This window comes from Phlebotomus papatasi, chromosome 3, assembly GCF_024763615.1.
Source record: "Phlebotomus papatasi isolate M1 chromosome 3, Ppap_2.1, whole genome shotgun sequence".
Taxonomy (NCBI): Eukaryota; Metazoa; Arthropoda; class Insecta; order Diptera; family Psychodidae; genus Phlebotomus; species Phlebotomus papatasi.
The window spans coordinates 10810090-10831668 of NC_077224.1; the positions used below are offsets into that span (position 1 = coordinate 10810090).

Sequence of the window (21579 nt, forward strand, 5' to 3'; positions counted from 1 at the left end):
AATGGGTTATTATTAACAGAATACAAAGCATAAAACATTTTCCTACAAAGTAATTGGTAATTTATTTCATTTGAATTGTGTAAATGGTGTTTTTGACAGTGAGAAAATTCCCCTTTACTATTTAATGGTAATTCCAGTGTATCAAAGGAAGGGACTGCATGTGGATTTTATATCAGTTACACCTCAATGATAGGAATTAATTTTCTACCTGTCGTATTGCATTAGTGTCAACACCAGCGCGCCTTAAAGCTGGCACATTTCGATGGAGTGAATGGAATTCTCGCTCAAGAAGTGCTGGGCAGGCGGAATCCTCATCCTCTTGTAGTCTACTTCGTGGATCATACCCTGAAAGAAGCAACAAAAGTCTCGACTTAGTAGGAAATCCATGTTTATCTAAGAATTTATTTATATATAAATCCCTAACAAAGTTGTATATCTTTTTGGGTGCATAGGTAAAACCTTAGATTATCTCTCTTACAGACAAACTTTACGATAGAACTTTTCCTTGTATGAATTCTTGCATTATGTTCCAATAATTCTACAGTCAAATTTAGTTGTTGCTATGAGAAACTCAAAGTACCGCCTTCAGAAATTTCTCACATGAGTACACTATCAAAAGATATTTAATACATTGAGAGTTTTGTTGAGCATACATTTCTACACATATGTTTAAATAAATATACTGTTAAGTGTTAAGTTATTTAAATAAATAACTCATTTTTTAATAAAACAAGTATATTGCTTAGTTACACTTTATTTGTATAAAAAAATGGATTTAATTAAAACGACTATTAGGAAAAAATAATGAAAATTTTATTCAATATAAAATGCTGCAATTAAATATCTTTTAATTTAATTACTTTTATTGAAAGTTCTTAAACTAAGCATTGAAGCATTTGAACTATTTAAAAGTATAAATTAGAAACAATTTGGTTTTCATGAATATAAAAAAATAAACTCTGAACGCTCTTCTGAATAATTGGCCATACTTTTAATTGAAAAGAATGTTAAACATGTTGCCCACATATTTTTATAGTTTTAAATTTAAACTATCAACAAAACTCTCTGCAACTTGGAATAATTTTATATCCTCTGTGCGAACTAATAAAATATCACAAATGAAACAAAATATTATATTTCCCCTAATATTTGTCATGAGAATATTCTTCCTAGAAGAATTATAGGGCAATAAAACAATAATTATATTCCTCATAAATGTGAAAAACAATTACATAATAATATATGTAACATCAAGATTTTGTACAATAAATTTGCAAATAACTTGGAGTACACGGATGGCAATTTGTAATCTCGCTATAAATTTCCAAGTATAATGTATGGCTGTGTAATATGAAATTTTGACCTCATGTTTATCAATAAATGCAAATTTTAAATGAAAATCACTTCTAATTTACCTTGCATTGAAAAGCAATGCAATATGGATGAAAAGTGCAAGTTTATGAAAATATTGATTTTTTGCTCGTATTCCATGGTAAGGTGAATTTTTATTTTTCTCGAAAAATATTTATTTATTCATTAAAATGTATTTTGTCCCCTTCAAAGTAATCACCCTCAGATACACTAGTAAAAATAAAACGATGATCGGTCATCTTTTGAAAAAGCTGATCGAAATTCGCCTATTTTTTATTGATTTGAAAAGCTGATTTTCAGTGTTTCCCAATTGATGATATGTCATTTATTCAAAAAGCTGAAAAGTGTTTTCAGATTTAACAATAAGTTCTATCAGATGTCTGTGGAAAACTTTTTGCTCAGATCTAAAGAGTATTCTGAGAACAAAATCTTGCAACTTTTCACGATTTTCCACAAGAAAATCGAGTAAAAAGTCTTCGTCATTTCATCTATTAGAAACACTGAAAAAAAACGTCACTTATTTTACATACATTCAAACCATCTTTCAAATCACTGAAAATTACTAATATTTTCAGACGGGTTTTTCTTGGGGAAAAATTGGTGGGACTGAGCAGGTTACACATTTTTTGCCTTTGCTCTGTCCCAAAAAGTAGGTTAAGCATGAATTATTTATTCAATTTGCTCTATTTTGTTTGTAAAACGGGTAATATTTTTCGTGCAACTTCATTTATTGAAACACTGAAAAACATCGCTTACAAATATCAGTGGTTGACACATCACAAACATGTCAGTTGTCAAAGAAAATGGCGTCAGTGCGGTGACGTCTTTCTTTTGTCTGTGCAATTTGTCGCAGAAAAATAAAGAAATGGGCACAATTTCTCCACCAAAAGTTGTTTGGAGATGCCCTACGTTCGTGAAGTGCGTTGGAAGTGATAGTGATGGTGTGAAAGGGATGTTGGTGTTCAGTGAAAAGTAAAAGACATCCCTTGACTTGTGGCTGTCAAAAATGCATCAAAAGACTCCAATATGAGGCTGGTTGACTTCTCCGGATCCTGCGTCATCTCGATCTCAGGACAAATTGTGTCATCTTGTAACTGGTGCCAAGACAATCAGAAAATGCATGTGTGCTGGTGAAATTGCTCCTCCAGGGAGGAATTTTGTCAAGTAAGATACTCTGTCCTCATCCCTATCCTCCTCTGTCTGGTTCTCTAGGGAGTCTCTTGACCATCTTGGAGTCATGTGATAAGCGTATCACAAGTACCCTCAGAGTCTAGGTTTTTGGGCTGAGGGTGGGAAAAATAGTTCCCGGAAAGCCCAAAGTGAGGTTATATTAACTTATAGATGTATTTTATTGGATCTAGTTTGGATGCCAGACAAAATCTACAAATGAAGACACCCTACTAAGGAATCTACTACAAAGGAAGACACTCTGGGTGCTGGAGGTAAGCTGCTCAAGCTGCAGAGAGCTGAAAGTTATGCGATCTCATACGACAAAGATGCCACAAGAGAGAGAGGGGAGGATTGGAGATCAGCATTCCCCGTCAGAAATCATCAAGAAGATTACATTGATCATCGACGTAGTATATCGAGGTGACCATTGCTGGGATTGAAGGTGGTTTCCAGACCACTACCGGAAAGAGATAAATAAATTCGCGGATGATGGTGTGGTTTCAGGTGATTCAGGTGGTTCTGATGGTTCAGGTGAGCTTAATATAAAATTTTATAGGTTAACCCTTTAAGGACAAGAAGGTCGAAAATTGGGGGTGCAGAAAAAATAATTTTTAGTGACTTCTGCGAGCGAAACATAACTTTAGACGGGCGTAGGAAAGATATCTCTTTTTGGGTAACCGGAGTCACCGGTAATCCCATCGTCCTTAGAGGGTTAAAAGTTTATACAGAAAATTTTATATTCACGTCTGATCAGTCCAGCCACATAATTCAAAATGATCAGTAAGAAAAAGGTCAGTAAAAATAGGGCACAAAAAAGTTTAAAAAGATCAGTAAAAAGAAATTAAATTGAAAATCAGTGAAAAATAAAATACGGTCAGTAAAAAATTTAAAATGAGCAGTAAAAAATAAAATTTTATCAGTTTAAAATGAAAAGCGGTCAGCGAAAATTAAAAAGTGGTCAGTAAAAAATTAAAATTGGTCAGTAAGAAATTAAATATGAGAAGTAAAAAAAATAAACTGTGGGCAATAAAAAATAAAAATTGGTTAATTTTTTACTGATCACTTTTTATTTTTTACTGACCACATTTTATTTTATACTGACCATTTTTTATTTTTTCACTGCTCATTTTTAATTTTTCACTGATCATTTTTTAATTTTTCACTGATCAACTCGAATATTTCTAATGCCGGCATTGAATAAACGAGCAGTAAAAAGTCAAATTTGGTCAGAAAAAAATTCGAAATGATCAGTAAAAAATAAAAAAATGGTCAGTAAAAAATAAAAAAAGGGGCAGCAAAAAGTTTAAAAAGACCAGTAAAAAAATAAAAAAGAGCAGTACTTTATTAAAAGCAGTCAGTAAAAAAAGAAAAGTGGTCAGCAAAAAATTAAACATGATCAATAAAAAATAAAAAGTGATCAGTAAAAATAAAACATGATCAGTAAAAAGTAAAAGATGATCAGTAAAAAACAAAAAGTGGTCAGTAAAAAATAAAAAGTGGTTAGTGTAAAAATAAAAAGTGGATTACTGCTCATTTTTAATTTTTTGCTGATTTTTCAATTTTTTTTACTGATCATTTTTAATTTTTTGCTCATCACTTTTAATACTTTACTGATCACATTTAATGTTTTACTGACCATTTTTAATTTTTTATTGACTACATTTAATTTTTGACTGTCCACTTTTAATTTTTTACTGACCAATTTTTATCTTTTTCATGACCACTTTTAATTTTTTACTATACGCTTTTAATTTTTTACTGACCAATTTGTTTTTTTTACTAGCTACTTTTAATCTTATATGTCGTCTACACATTAGTAGAATTTTTTTTTAAATGCCTTTTTTAAAAAAATTCTACTAGTGTGTAGACGCCATTACTGACCAATTTTTATTTTTTACTGCTAGTTTTTAATTTTTTACTGACCGATTTTTATTTTTTACTGACTACTTTGATTATTTTACTGACCTCTTTGAATTTTCTGCTGACCAATTTTTATTTTTTACTGCTCCTTTTTAATTTTTTGCTGACCACTTCTTAATATTTCACTGATCAATACGAATATTTCTACTGATCATTTTTAATTTTTTGCTGATCACTTTTTATTTTTTACTGACAAAATTTTACTTTTTACTGACAAAATTGAAAATTTTTGTTGATTATTTAGAATTATTTGCTGATCCAATTTGATTTTATGCTCACCACTTTTGACTTTTTACTGACCACTTGTTTTTTTGCCTTAAATTAATATTTATAAAATAAAATGGCAGAAAACAAATGGTAAATAAAAAGTCAAAAGTGGTCAGCAGAATATCAAATTTGATCAGCAAATAATTCGAAATAATCAGCAAAAGTTTCAATTTTGTCATTAAAAAGTAAAATTTTGTCAGTAAGAAGTTAAATTTGGTCAGTAAAAACTTCGAATTGATCAGTAGATATATTCGAGTTGATCAGTAAAAAGTTAAAAATTAATCAGCAAAAAATTAAATATGGTCAGTAAAAAATTAAAAATGAGGACTAAAAAATAAAAAGTGGTCAGCAAAAAAATTAAAAATGATCAGTAAAAATATTCGTATTGATCAGTGAAATATTAAAAAGTGGTCAGCAAAAAATTAAAAAGGAGCAGTAAAAAATAAAAATTGCTGAACAAAAAATTAAAAGAGGTCAATAAAAAACAAAAAGTGGTCAGTAAAAAATAAAAATCGGTCAGTAAAAAATTAAAAACGAGCAGTAAAAAATAAAAATTGGTCAGTAAAAAATTAAAAGTGGTCAGTATAAAATTCAAAGTGGTCAGTAAAATATTAAAAGTGGTCAGTAAAAAATACAAATTGGTCAGTAAAAAGTTAAAAACGAGCAGTAGATAATAAAAATTGGTCAGTAAAAAATAAAATATGATCAGTAGAAAATCAAAATTGGTCAGCAAAAAATAAAAAGCGATCAGTAAAAGTAAAAAGTGATCAGCAAAAAATTAAAGGTGATCAGTGAAAAATAAAAAGTAGGTGAGATTGTAAAAACTCTCACCTAATATGGTCAGTAAAAAAATTAAAATTGAGCAGTACAAAATAAAATTTGATCAGTAGAAAATCAAAAGTGGTCAGTAGAAAATAAAAATTGATCAGTAAAAAACTAAAAGTAAACAATAAAAAATTAATTGTGGCCAGTAAAAAATTAAGAGTGATCAGTAAAAAATTAAAAGTGGTCAGTAAAAAATTAAAATTGGTCACTAAAAAATATAAATTTATCAACGAAGAATTAAGCCAGTGATAATCCTAAATCAGCTTATAGAGGTACATTTCCTTCGGGATCGGGAATCTTCGCTTTTTCCATTTTGTTTTTTACACTTTTATTTTTCCCAGTTTTTTTCTTTGGAATCTTTGTCTTCGGTAACTTTTGTTTTTTGAAAACTTTGTCTTTGGCAATCTTGTCTTTCATACATTTTCACAATTTTCATAAATTTTGTCTGTAATACATTTTGCACATTTTATAACTTTACAAAAATTTCCTTTTTCTCAAATTTGCCCCAAACGACGAAACTAAAAGCTTCCCAAACCACAGAGAATTTCCCTTTGCCCCAAAGTACGAAACCAAAAATCTCCAAAAAAAACAGAAAATTTCCCTTTGCCCCGACAGACGATACTGATAAGTTCCCAAAACACAGAAAATTTTCCTTTGCCCAAAAGACGAAACTAGAAATTTCACAAAACAGAAAATTTGCCTTTTTCCTGAAGGACGAAACTAAAAACCTCCCAAAAACAGAAAATTTCCCTTTGTCCCGACAGGCGATACTGTTAACTTCCCAAAACACCCTTGTCCCAAAGGACGAAACTAAAAATTTCCCAAAATACAGAAAATTTCCCTTTGCCCCAAAAGACGAAACTAAAAATTTCCCTTTGCCCCAAAGGACGACATTAAAAATTTCCCAAAACACAGAAAATTTCCCTTTGCCCAAAATGACGAAACTAAAAATTTGCCAAAACAAAATTTCCCTTTGCCCCAAAAGACGAAACTAAAAATTTCCCAAAACACAGAAAATTTCCCTTTGCCCTGAAGGTCGTATCTAAAAACTTCAAAAAAACACCATTGTAATATCATAATTTTATTTAATAAAATATATTTGTTTAAAATATATAAAAGACAAGATTTCCAAAGACAAAGTTTCTAAAAAACAAAGATTACCGAAGACAAAGATTCCAAAGACAAATTGGAAAAAAACAAAATGGAAAAAGGCAAAGATTCCGCAAACCCTTGGAAACTATGAGAGATAGAGGCGTCATACTTTACACCCTCTTAAAGTCTGCTTTAGGCTCAAGATGTGCGAAATTTCACTTGAAAATGAAGAAAATTACTGCTCATTTTTAATTTTTTACTGACCACTTTTTATTTTTTATTGTCCATTTTTTATTTTTTCTGGCCACATTTTATTTTTTACTGCACATTTTTAATTTTTCCTGACCAATTTTTTACTGAATTGAATATTTTCAATTTCTTGTTTTTTATTGAACTTTTTACTGACCACTTTATTTTCTACTAATCAAATTTTATTTTCTACTGCTCATTTTAAATTTTTAACTGACCACTTATTTTTTACTGATCACTTTTTATTTTTTACTGACCAATTTTGATTTTCTACTGATCAAATTTTATTTTTTACTGCTCATTTTTATTTTTTACTGACCATATTTTATTTTTCACTGATCACTTTTAATTTTTTGCTGATCACTTTTATTTTTTGCTGCTTTTTTGAATATTTTTACTGATCATTTTCAATTTTTTGCTGACCAAATTCAATATTTTTATTGCTTATTTTTATTTTTTTTTACTAACCACTTTTTATTTTTTACTGACCACTTTTTGTTTTTTACTGATCATCTTTTACTTTTTACTGATCATGTTTTATTTTTACTGATCACTTTTTTTTTACTGATCATGTTTAATTTTTTGCTGACCAAATTCAATATTTTTACTGCTCATTTTAAATTTTTTACTGACCACTTTTTATTTTTTACTGACCACTTTTTGTTTTTTACTGATCATCTTTTACTTTTTACTGATCATGTTTTATTTTTACTGATCACTTTTTTTTACTGATCATGTTTAATTTTTTGCTGACCAAATTCAATATTTTTACTGCTCATTTTAAATTTTTTACTGACCACTTTTTATTTTTTACTGACCACTTTTTGTTTTTTACTGATCATCTTTTACTTTTTACTGATCATGTTTAATTTTTTGCTGACCACTTTTCATTTTTCACTGACCGCTTTTAATAAAGTACTGCTCTTTTAATTTGTTACTGATCTTTTTAAACTTTTTGTTGCCCTTTTTTATTTTTTACTGATCATTTCGATTTTTTTGCTGAGCAAATTTGACTTTTTACTGCTCGTTTATTCAATGCCGAATAAAATTAAGTATAAAAGTGAGAGCTCCAAATATCCTTTTTTGTCTGGCAAATTTAAAACTTTTTTATATTCCAAAAAAATAGAAGGATATTACAAAAAATAAAATAAATATCGTTGCATGAATGAGCGATTGTCGTAACTTACTGATCACTTAACCAGCAATTCTTGTATAGTCTGTGTATTTCGATATTGTTGTAATAATTGCGTATTAAGTAATGAGAAAGTTAGGATAGCTAATGCAAGCGATGATATTGAAAATCAAAAATATAGTCTTGAATATAGTAAAATTATCTCTTAAAAAAGAACAAAACAATAAAAAAAACCTCAACATGTTCCGAAGATATAGCATTTTTAACATTTGGAAAACTTTAAGCGCGAGATACCATCCTATACGCCCATTATGTCGTGTCCGAAATATTTTTGAGCAAAGCAAATAAAATATATTTAAGGGTAGTTTGGGACAGCTTGCATGTAAGTACCAAGTTTGAAGCGCAATATTTTCTATACAAAAGGAAGTAAAAAATACAACGAATAACAAATTTTTTTTATAGAACCCTTGTGACTATGAAATTTAAAAATAAATATTTTCTATTGAAAAGCGAGGAAACAGCGTCTCATAATCAAATAAATTTCTAAGACGTTGAAAAACGGTGTTCCAGTAAATTAAATGCAATATTTTCATCGTGTAAAACGGTGAAAAGCATAGTTTAGAAACACTGAAAAACAGTGTTTCGAACAATGAAGTGCAAAATTTTCATGGTATAAAACACCGAAAATCATTGTTCTGAAACACTGAAAAACAGTGTTTCGAACAATGAAGTTCAATATTTTCATCGTGTAAAACACTAAAAATCATTGTTCAGAAACGCTGAAAAACAGTGTTTCGATCAATGAAATGCAAAATTTTGATCCTATAAAACACCGAAAATCATTGTTGCCAAACGCTGAAAATCAGTGTTTCAAAAGATGCTATATATTCCATTGTTTCCAAAAGATGATTTTCAGTGTTTGAAAAAAGATGGTTGGTCATCTATTGACAAAAGATGAAAATCATTGTTTCAAAATGATGGAGTATATATCATCTTTTGAAACACTGAAATTTTTGTCATTTCATCGTTTTATTTTTACTAGTGTATAAAACACTCGTGCTTGAGGTTTTTCCAATCTCCGAAGTCCTTCTGATATATGCTTTTTGATATGGCTTTGAGCTTGGGATTTGCCTTTCGGGATTTTGGCTTCCGGGATTGTGGCATTTTGGGATTTTGACCCATTCGAAATCCAAACTGGGTAAATCTGTACCAACATAGCAAAACACATAAATCGAGAATCGAATTTACCCTCAAAATTTAAAAATTCGCCTTACTTAGCACTTATTTTTAGCACTTTTAGCACTTATTGAGGCCATTTACACCGCCGCATTGGATTAGGATTAAATTGTCCCAAAAGTCTAAATGACCTCAATGAAACCGTTTAGATTGCAGCCTTAGATTGAGATTTAATGATGAGAAATGCGATCTTGAAATAGTTCAATCCCAATCTAATGGCAGTGTAAATAGCCTCATTGATACTCTTTGCCGATTAGGTCTATCATGTCAAAGTATATAGGGGTATGTCATGTGCCAATCAACGTACAAGTATCCTAAAAAGGATACTTGTAGTTTCAGTAGAAGTCAATAAAATATAAACATAGGTATTTTTCCGAAAATCGACTCCGTTAAAAAGCTATCTAAAAGTCTATTTTCAAAAACGATTTCAGAGTTTAAATTGTCTAAATCTATTCTAAATTTATATAGCTAAGATAATCCATTTAGATTTTGTTATTTTTTTTTATTAAAATATTTTTTTTACGATTTTACTCTTAGGAACGCATCGTTTTTGTTACAAAACGGCATATAACGGCCTTAGATCTATTAGAAAATTACTTATATAATCCGACCTAGGTCAAGGGATTGTCTGTATACAGGGGATCCAAGTTACAAATTTTGACTCTCTCATGAATACAGAACTACGAAGCGCTTCCCCTACGGTGTAGGAGTTTCATATAACCGAGGTTTAGGGATAAGGGAAACGGGTAACCAGTTGCAAAACAGTTTAAAATAAGTACGATTGCATAATTATCAAACCTAAAGTGGAGTCATTAGTTTAATCTCTCAAATTTCTTATAAGGTAAGATATTTTGGAAAAACTCGATTTTGGGATTTGACACTAAGATCAATTAGATTCGAAAAAAACACTTAAATAGAATGTTATTTAGGATTTCGAATTCTAAACTTTCAATAACTGGGCTAAGACTTCACTTTAAAATCTGAGAGGGTACATTAGAAAAGACAAATTAGTCTGCGGTCATATATAGGCATGTCTCGGTCAAAATCCCGAAAGCCAAAATCCCGAAAGCCAAAATCCGGAACGCCACAATCCCGACCGCCAAAACCCCGAAGGCTAAACTCCCGAATTCTTAAAAATATAGCTATTACCATGATTGCACCCTCGCTTGCTGGAGGCAAAAAGAAATTTTCTGTGTCTTGGGAAATTATCCTACACATTATCCTAAATATAATTTTGGATTTTGAACATTCGAGATTTTGGCTTTCGGGATGTTGGCTTTCGAGATTTTGGCTTTCGGGATTTTGGCAGTTCCTCAATTCGACCGGTAGATTTATTTATTCAATTTATTTATATTTGCACTAATATTTGGCGTATGATCTAACATTAATAGGTCAATTATTCCATAAATATAATAATATGAATCAAGTGAAAATTTTGTGTAAATTTGCCATCAATTATTCAATTCAAATTATTCAAACCGATTGTTTAGAATTTTATGAAGTTGTGTAATCCTTTTTTTAAATAATTGCGGTTACTATAAGTAATCTAGGGCCCCGGCGGTAAGAGATAGTAAATACGGAATATCTTTATCTATCTTCGAATAATATTTTTATTTTTTCAATATTAATTTTCTTTAGACATTAAAGAATAAACCCAGTAAAGTCGTCTGAAATTGATGTAAAATATTTGGAGATCTCATGGTTAATTGGATAAGGTACAGTGCCCTCGAGTCGATCGGTTCCTCAACTCGACCGGTGGCTAATATTTGAATGTTTGATAGTGAATTTCTATAAAATTGTCACTGATTCGTATTTATTTATGGAATAATTGATCTATTAATGTTAGATCATACGCCAAATATTAGTGCAAATATAAATAAATTGAACAAATAACTATACCGGTCGAATTGACAAACCGGTCGACTTGAGGGCACTTTACGTTATGTGGATATCCGAGGGGAACCATATAGAAGAGGATTTTCCCGTGAAAAGTCATCTGGAAATGACCCAGAAATTTATCCATTTCGGGATAAAACCTAAAAAAATGTGTCTACACCTTTGGTCACAATCAATGAAAAAATTTTTTTAAACGTTTGGTCTTGGATGCTTAAATCGATAATAAGCCGACGGTAGACGCTTAAAGGCTTATGTTACAGTTTAAAAAAATAACAATTATAAAGAAAGGAATTTTATAGAATTTATTATATATCCTCGTACATATGGATAATGCTTTAATTTTAAAATATGGAAAAATATTTTTTTAAAAAAAAGATATTCCAATGTCAGTTTGAGCATTCTTCAAAGTCTTTTCGACTTCACCACCGCATTTTAATTCCAATATCTGATGTTGTAATGCACCAAACTTTTCCATAGTGTGTAAATACATAGTGTAAGACCGCCAGATGAGAACTTAATCATAAGTCTTGAACTTTGAGTATTCCCTCATCCAGTATTTCCTTCACACTCGATCCCAACTGATCCAAAATGTTCTCACCCATTCTGGAGAATTATTACACTAATCCTACACGCTGTTGTGAGTTATGTATATGCACACATAATATGTTGACATCGCAAAATCCAACATTGAACCTTAGGCACAAGAGGGTTGGGAAATAAAATTGTCCAAAAGTCTCACGAATTATGGAGATTTATGCCTATAATAAAAAGGAATAATTGTTGTGCAGAGTGAAAGTTGGTACAGGAGGCATACTTTTCACGTAATTAACATTTTTCACAAGCTATTTCATACTTCATTCTCCCTCAAAATGTCCTATATTCTGAGATGTATATACTTTAACTTTCTTCACACTTTGTCTATTTTATTAATGAGGCATTCCAATTCAAGGCGCTCTCCCGACATTACAGACATTAAATTACGCCTCCTTCATTATATTGTGAATGAGGATATCACAGAAAATTGCCAGCTGATTAATTGCCTTCCGCAAGAGCTGTTCTTAAGGGGACCCCAGTAAGATACGTGATAAGGGAATCCATCCATTTTTATTCTAAACATATGTTTGTAGAAAAAGAACCGGAAGGATGTTTGTTCAGGTAAATTGCTTTTCTTTTGAAATACTTTTCAATAAATTTCATAACTTAACTCTGGGTTTGTGTGTACTTCAGGTAATATGATGCTTATCAATATTGGAATAAATTTTCTTGGCTTCTTCAGTACAAGTTTTGTATACTTGAAAATAGACTTGGAATTTTAATTTGTTTCTATTTTGAAAAGAATCATAAAGCGTTTCTTAGGGCAATTTAGACTCTATAAAGTTGCACATTTCAAACAAAAGCAGTTCGTTTCAAATTTTTCTTTTAAAAATAAGTAAAAAAAATTAAAAATAATTTTTGGGTTTTGATAAAAACAATTAAACGATTTCCATATAAATCGATATAAGAGATTTTAATCATTTTGCTGTTAAGGTAGATTATATACGCTAAGACGACGATGGACGCTAATACTAATGTCTATTTAAATGAATTTAATTTTGGATAAGAGTTTGTAGAAGATGATAGAGTATGATAAAGCACTTCACCATCTATTCATCGATTTCAAGATTGCCAACAATAGCCTAGTCAGGGTAGAACTATACGAAGCCATAGGAAAGTTCAGTATCTCTAACAAATTGATAAGATTGACTAGGATGACCATGACCGATGTGGGGAGGAAAGGCGAACGGATAGCTGGCACGGGAGCTCTGTGTAAACAACGGGATTAGACAAGGGGACGGACTATCGTGCATCCTCTTCAACCTGACACTAGAGAAAGCGATCCGTGGCTCCGACGTGAGCATGAAAGGGGTCATTCTCAATACGTCCTCGTCCTTGCACCTCCTATCCTATGCTGACGATATCGATATCATTGGAAGCAATCCCAGAACTTTACAAGAGTCCTTCATCAGCTTGAATACGCGGAGCGAGGTCTGGGGCTACAGAAAACTAAGGCATAACAAAGTACATGGTGGCCTCTTCAGCAGAAGCTTCGGCAACGTCTACGGAGAGCATCTAAACTACAACTTTGACGTAAAACTCCTTCATCTACCTTGGATCTACAACCACAGCCAACGACATATCAACAGAAATCCGCACACGGCTGTTGAAACCCAACAGGGCCTATTTCAGTCTGTCAGGTGTGTTCCGGTCCAGAAGCTTAGAAAGAAAGCCAGGCAACTAATGTAGGGGAAACTGGGGCACCACCAAAAACGGGGTAGTACCAAACACTAATTTTTATTTCTAAACTATTTGGACTATATCGACCATTTCTTCAGTGGACAAGCATCCCTATAATGCCTATAAATTTCTATAAGTCTTGTCCTTAGAAGTCGAATATCTGATTAAAAAATCGCAGTGTTTGGTGCTACCCCGTGTTTGGTGGTGCCCCAGTTTCCCTTATAGGATTGTTAGGTGGCCAAATTTGAATCGCCCGCCACTTAAGAATTTCCCTCATAGTCAGCGCACAGTGACCACCGGGACTACCAGGCGCTGACCATGAGGGGATCACATTTTTCCCATTTTTCAGTCCGTTACATTACCACTCGTTCTCAACCACCTCTTGTAAAAATTTTTATTAGTTGAATTATATATCTTCTGTTGAATCCAAAAGTGTAGTTTTTCTATCACGCGTGTACCACGGGATTTGGCGATAATTCTGGGATTGGATTCTCTACTGATTATTATATATTTAACAGGCAAATCCCGTACCAATTCACAACAAGGACTATGATACTTCCAGTCCTCCGTATTCTTCTAAAATGTGAGTCCTAAGCAAACAGACTTGCGAACTCTTAGTTGCGTTTGAGAGGAAGGTTCTGCGACAGATTTTTGGCCCCGTATGTGAAGAGGGACGCTTTTGAAGCCTATGCAACCATAAGATGTATGGGCCAAGAATGAGCGCTACCGAAAGGTTAACTGTTGTCAAGCGAATACTCCTCAATATTCATCGGTAGGCTGGTCATCTGGTTCACAAGGATGGGGACGATCTAGCATGGAAACTCTTTGGGGTCATACTAACAATAGTGGCGCGTAACAGACTCGAGTGGCGACAGGTTCCGACTGAATCAAGCCAAAACCAGCAATTAGTTGTAGCGCCGCCGGTCATGTGGTGTAAGTGTCAATTAAAGAATGAGAAGTCTGTTTCTGGAATTTTATAGAAAGAACGCACCTGAGTTTAGAAACGGATTAAAAATTAAGCACCGTAGATACGGGTGACTCTAATGCTTAAGAACGGTTTTCACCGATCGGACATGGTAGATCGGATCGGTAAAGAGCATCCTTAAGTTCTAGAAGTAAAGAAAAGATTACGAACAGGAGGGTGTCAAAGTCACCTGCACTTACAGACATAGGTTTGTTTTTCTTGATATGTTATACAATAACCTATTATTAATAATAGTTCTTTGAAGGATAACATGAATGTCTCATGTAAAATTCTAAATTTAACTGGAAATAAAGAAAAAACTAAATAAAGAAATCTAAAGTAAAAAAATACCATTTTTTACGAATTATTCTAAACCATAAGCCTAAAAATAAAGCATATTTGAATAGGGTTAGGTAGTTTTATGAAGTAGAAGTAACTTTTAATTTTCTTGTGCTACATGTGTATAAAGTATTTTTTAAGTAACTAAATCAGTTTAGTTCTCTAGGACATAAGCTATTTGAAATCATATAGTGCAAATCCTAAATAATTTATTTACCTTAACCAGGGGCCCATCAAGCCCAATAAAAAGTGAAGATATTTTTCGCTTTTCCTTGTAAAACTTTTGCAGATATTGCACGACGACTTAAACAAATTTGCTCGTAGTTCTTATAATATTTCGGCGAACATTATGAAATATGTATTTTTAGATAGCTTTAATACAAGATTTCGAAATATATTAGACTGATAAGTCTATTCTCTTTAGGAAATTACTTGCCAATAGTCTTCAGTGCCTCTATGCAAAAACGTATGGAAAAATGAAATGTCGAGAGGCCCGTGCCTCAACTTTATATTTTTTTTATTTATGTACATTTTACTTTTCTGCATAAATATAAATATTAAAAAATATATTGTTAAATTGTGGAGTTTTAGCAATGTGGAAATTGAAATAGAAAAAAATAGATAGGGTCGAAGGAACACCTCTTCGACAACGAACCCCTATTCACACTTTGTCAAAATGATGAAATTTATTTAGTGGATCTGATAAAATGCATGTAATATGATGTTTTTTCTGTAATCCACCCTTTCTTATCAAAAGAGATGTTCAAATTTCATATCCTAAATCTGTACTGAAAGTGTCAATAAGTATGGCATGATAAGTTCTTAAAGTGTCAATAGGTGTACCTTTCACCCTCTCTATAAAATGTTCCTGTCTTAATGAAGCTACCTCATCAATTTCCTCTGAAGAAGTTTCCAATGCTAAGACGGCGATGGACACAAAAAGAAAAGTTCTCAATTTTGAAGCAATTGCCTACATTCAAAAAAAAATAAAATTTGCTAAGGTTTGTGACCATTAGCGAACTTTGGTTGTAAAATTAAAATTAGCAGAGTATCTGGTCATTGTTTGATTCTTTGCCAATTCATCAAACTTTCGACAAAACATTACAAACTTTTATATCATAGGACGAAGTTTTATATTTACAAGATTTTGTCGTATAAGCTTATTAGGAAACATTTTTGGCAAACTTTTCCAACATTTTTTGTGGAAAGTTTGTCAATTTGATAAATGACAAAATTTTATGTCAAAATATCTTTTTTACAAATTATCAAGTTAGCGTACTGATATCCCAAACTTTTGATATCTTTAGATGGTGACCTCTTTTGACAAACTTAAAAAATAAATTTATCATACTGTGTATGAAAGTTCTTTAAGTCTTGCTGATTTTCCCTTTGCAAATGCAAGCAACAATATATTTCCACAATAAAACAGCTTGAAAAACACAATTAAAATTATATTCACAATAATAATTCATTTTAAAATTATTATCCTAAAATCCGGATGCAATGATAAATTGTAAAAAATTTATTAATAAATGATATAAATCCATAAAATATATACAGTGCATAGCTATGGATTTTTATGCTTTTTGTATCATAATATACATGCACAAAGTGACACCCTTTCTCTTCAACAATTGCACACAAATTAATCCCAAAGTAATGTTAAGTTTGGAGCATTTTGTGGAAACCAGACACTTCGGAAGTCCTATGAAGATCCTGTGTACAAGACCACATAAGGGCATATATTCTCTTGCATAAGCATAACAAGCAAGGTTCATCTTGTGACTGACACATTTCAAATATTTGTGGGATTGTTGTGGCAACAGAACAGGATCAAGCTATCCCACGTCTTCCACGTGTACTTTTGGGGGAGGACTCTGTGGCGGAGAGATGTCTGACTAGTGCAATGACTCCCAGGATTCATGAGGGGGTGGATTACAGGCACATTGTATTCCCTTCACAGAAAACATTGTGAATATCGATGCGTGCGAGGAAGAGAGTAAATGTCTGGGGTACATCATAAATTCCACTAGATCGGATTACGAGAGTCCCATTCATAAGGCGATGCTTTAGCAGATCATAAAGCAAGTTTATTAAATATACAGCTCTATATCTCTTTCCCTCTCTCCCTCAAGACACGGCAACAATCATTTACTCACATGGAGCTTTTTGCCACAATAAAAAAGTCACATTATCCGTAAGGGATAGATTTTATCTAAAATTGATTCATCATAAATTGACGCTGGTTGGAGCACATGAGAAAAGATACGAGTATTTGGAAAGTGGGAGCAAAGGAATTTTTATATGTAGACATGCGATATGTGTCATGAATTGTGGCAGATTTTGTTGAATAAATTCACTTTATCGAACAGGAGCAAAAGAATATTTTGAAGGAGGACAGAGAATATTTCACGAATATACCGTCTTGACAACAAAATCCTAGTGATAGATACATATCCAAATGGAATCAACCCAGACTTCAATATACTCCTTCTTAGAATATTGTTCTTTGTTGAACAGATATCTTTGAATTTGAATTGTATTCAGAAGGTTTTTGGTAATTTGAAAGGGTATCAGATAAATTTTATAGTTTGAACTTTATCAGAGTTTTAGGAATCTGCAGATTAAGTATATTTGACCTTGATATCATTTTAAGTGTACATGTACATACTATGTCCATCCAAACGAGACTGAACGGTAAGAGATATTAAAATGGGGTTTTCGAATCATTCTCCAATATTATTAACTATATTTTAGATTTAGAGTATTTGAGATCATTTTTCACTCCCATTTGTACGCAGTTATCAACGGTTTATCAATATCTGCTACTGTGTGCTTTATTTATTTAAATTAAGGGGGTTCCCCTTATTAGGGTGCCATAAATCAGCTGTTTTTCACGATTTTTTGGAGGAGATGCAAACGGCCAAGCTTTACGTAATTTTTTCTATTCATTAGCAATAAGGTAAAGTGGTACAAGTTGGACAATGGTACAATTGACAATGGTACAAGAAAAAAGCCATGTCCAACTTGTAACACTAATTCCAAATTATATCACTTTACCCTATATTAAAAAAGTATAAATATTTTTTTCTAAATTATAAATTAAAAAAAAAACTTAAGGCCTAATATTTCACAGTAGTTTCTTGTTAGAGTACTTCTAAATTAGAGATAAAAGTACAGCTCGTAATACTAGTCTCATTAAACACATCTAAAAAAACATGAATTTTCGTACTTAGGGCAGAATCACATTGACAGTAAAATGCTCACCGTCACCGTCAAAGCCCTCACCGTATTTCGTTGATTTACGCATTTTCATTGTAATTTTTACGCAAATTCTCAATTACCGTGTTACATTATCTCATACTCGGTGGCACTAGGTGAAAATAATATAAGAAAATTGAAGAAATAAAACGAAAATGCGATAAACGGTGAGCAAAAAAACTGTACGAAAAACTGTAGCAAAAAAATCCTACAGTTTTTTTTTTTGCTTACCGTTTATCGCATTTTCGCTTTATTTATTCAATTTTCTTATACTATTTTCACTTAGTGCCACCGAGTATGAGACAAGGTAATATCGTAATGGAAAATTTGCGTAAGAATTGCAATAAAAATACGTAAATCAACGAAATACGGTGAGAGCTTTGACGGTGACGGTGAGCATTTTACTGTCAATGTGATTCTGCCCTTAAAAGAAAAAAAATCGAAGCATTTCGTGAAATTACATCTCTTTTCAGTATTTGAAAAATGGAATTTTTCGCAAAATTTTGACTCAACAAACTGTGGAAAATAGGATAAATACGTTTTTAACAATCCTTTTAGTTCAACTACAGGGGAATTTAATTCTAAAGAGAATGATCTTTATTCATTTCAGGCGATCAATAAATTTTTATCTTTCTAAATTCAACAAAATTTTGGGCGCTTTAAAGTTTTTGATTTTCATTCGAACGCTTGTAAATCTGCTCGGCGTTCCTTTACATCCTTTCCTTATGTTCAGCAATAACCTTCTCGAATTCAGAACTTTTTCCCGTTGAGATTTTTCTGTACCGATTCGAAAGTATATAAGAAAGAATTTACTAAAAACCCTATGGAAGTTCGGAAATTGAAACTGACAAGTGGCGCAAAAGTAAATAAGTTCATGAAATGAGATTTATTTTAAAGAAATTGAAATGCACACGTTCTACTATCTTGAAATGCTAAAAAAATACACAAAAATACATTTTTTGTAGCAAACATTTAACGCATTGTTGTTGTTGACGTTTGGATTGTCAAGAATACCGAGAGTTCGAATTGGAAGAACAGTCACAGTTAGCGCTAAAGCGGCGAATACGTAAACTTAGCTTTAGTTTTGATATTCGTTTGATTTTGTATAGGTTTGTCTCGGGTTTGGTATGGCTTAATATTTGATTAAGATTTATCTATAAATCGGTTATATTCCTTTCGGCACCGTTGCAATCAGGCCACTTATTCGACTTTGCATGGCGAAACTTATTTTCTATACCAACCTCTCTTTTTTAAGCGATTCATTGTCAATACGTTGGCATTACTTTTCCATTCATTCACTGGATGAATTCGAAACATTTACAACGGTCAACAGCTGAAAAATCTGCAGCTACCTAGTCTCGAACCCGAGACTTCAGAGTCATAGAGCCACTACGACTACTCTATCCACTGATCCACTGAGACCCCCTTTGGAATGGCTTTGTCTCTTCACAAGGTTCTGAGCACTGTCTTTCTGTATCTTCGAAAATATGTACTTCGAACCTGTTTCTGAATTTTTTGTGGTATATTCTTAGATAGTTTATATATCTATATTTAAGCAATAATAAAAAAAAATATTTTTGAACTTTTAATTAGGGGAACCCCCTTAATAATGAACTAAATTGATTTACTTAACCCATTGAGATCTATCCCTTTATACTTCATACATGAACTAGGCGTTTTTGATACTCATCATGTTGAAAATCATGTTGATGGTCCATCGATCGAATTAAAGAAGAATCTCAACAGTTATGTATGTTTCACCCAAGTTTTAAAAGATGTTTTCTCAGAAATCTTTAAGAAATTTGCCCTAAATTGCTACTTCATATTTTTGGAAAATGACAAAAACCAACAAATGAGGCATTTAGAGTGATCGGAGCGCGATGTCTGAGATGAACAAAATTGTAGTTCTGAGTATGGCCTATCACCTGGTATCATTGGATTTTTAATATTTTGTTTAGTTTATTTTATACAAATTTTTAAAACCTCACTTTAGGACCATTTTTTTGGTAACTTTTAGAGAAACTTCAATTTTACACCCCGAAGGAGTGGTTTTACAAGGTTTTTTGTAATTATCAAAATTGAAGCTCGACTAATGAGCTTTCCAACGCACCCACACTTTTCAAGTTCCGTTCACTAAAACCTGAGATATAACGGATAATATAAGGCAAAGCAGAAAAAATATAAAAGTATTAATAAAAAAAAATTGTTACGTATAGGAGCAAAACCAAGACCAGATTCTTAATCAGGGGACTTGACTCTATCAAACGTACCATGTGAGATCTCCGTTAACAAAACCGTGTTGCATAGTGTTATAATTATGTAGAGCGTACGGCCTATTCGACACATGTTAACCCAAGTCAGCGGCTGTAACCCACCAATACTAATCCCTTATTCCTCTGAAACGTCCAACTCCTAGCATCCTTATGGGTGCTGAAAAGTTGCTTTGGGGTTCTTACTGATAAGTGTCTTCCAGTCTTCAATGAGTGTTCACTAGTTGCCATGGACGGTTCATTCTCATGAAGTGAAAAATAGGTGGCTCCTAGGGGAAAGTACTCTGCCCTAGAACGTTCATGCCTTCTAATAATGTGAATTTCCTTTCTTTTGTAAGAGGCTTATACATAATTATCACGTAATTATCAATATGACGATAAGCTATCTATATTTAATAGAAATGTGTAAGTCTCTTAGGAAAAATAAAAAAAAATCACATTATTCGAAGGCATGAGCGTTCGAAGGGATAATACTTTCCCCTACAGTTCTTCAATTTCCCTCTATAAGTTTGTAATTTTATTTAGGTGAGGCCCCCCTTTGAGGCTTACAATTTATTTGACACTTTTTTTTAAATTTGTAAATAATCATTAAAGTATTTTATTGTTTCAGTTATCAATTAAATTTCTAAATTAAACGAATTTTATGTTATGATTTTCATTCTCCGATGTGTTCTAGTGATAGTTGTGAACATTTGGAATGTTTATGAATTTTTGCAATTTTTCAAAGTCAAAATCTTGACAGCTTGAGAGTGTCGATGAGTTTGGACAAGTCTAAAATGCATTTAAATACACTTTATAAAAGATTAAAGTGATTTATGTTCAATCAAACTATGAATGACGTTGAAGAAATAAAACTAATAGGGTGAAAATCTACTTGGATAGTCAAATTTATTATCACTCCATAAACACCGAGTTGTTTCTTTTTATTTAAGTTTTAACCACATGAAATAAAATATTTATTAGTTCCGTCGTCTTCTCTGTTTAACTAATGCTTTTGATGTATTAAAAACTTTCAAGCTTTAATCAATTAGAGAACGTATTTTGGATTAAAGTATTTTATGGCAAATTTTATTTAATTGCAAGTGGATTTGTGCTTCAGGGTAAATCATTTTATTTATATTTCGTTGCGGTTTATAATAAAATTTGTTGATTGAAAATGGGTGCCGGTTTCAATGGTCTTCGATTAACTCTTTGAATTTTAAATATAGATCATAGGAATGAATCAGGGCCAATCCATCTCAAAACGACCGAAAAAATCGCAAATCGAGGGGTCATGGTCTTAGATGTTTCTGAATTTTACATATGTTAAAGTA

The 21579-nt window shown here is 32.0% G+C and overlaps 1 protein-coding gene across 2 annotated transcripts in view; it reads right to left on the minus strand.

The window, feature by feature from the left end:
- The window catches only part of LOC129806674 (monocarboxylate transporter 2), a 224835-nt gene that overhangs the window by 98142 nt on the left and 105114 nt on the right, over nt 1–21579 (minus strand). For both annotated transcript variants that reach the window (XM_055855443.1, XM_055855442.1), the window contains exon 4: nt 209–345. In XM_055855443.1, the coding sequence (XP_055711418.1) occupies nt 209–345 (137 nt within the window). The remainder of the gene's footprint in view (nt 1–208; nt 346–21579) is intronic.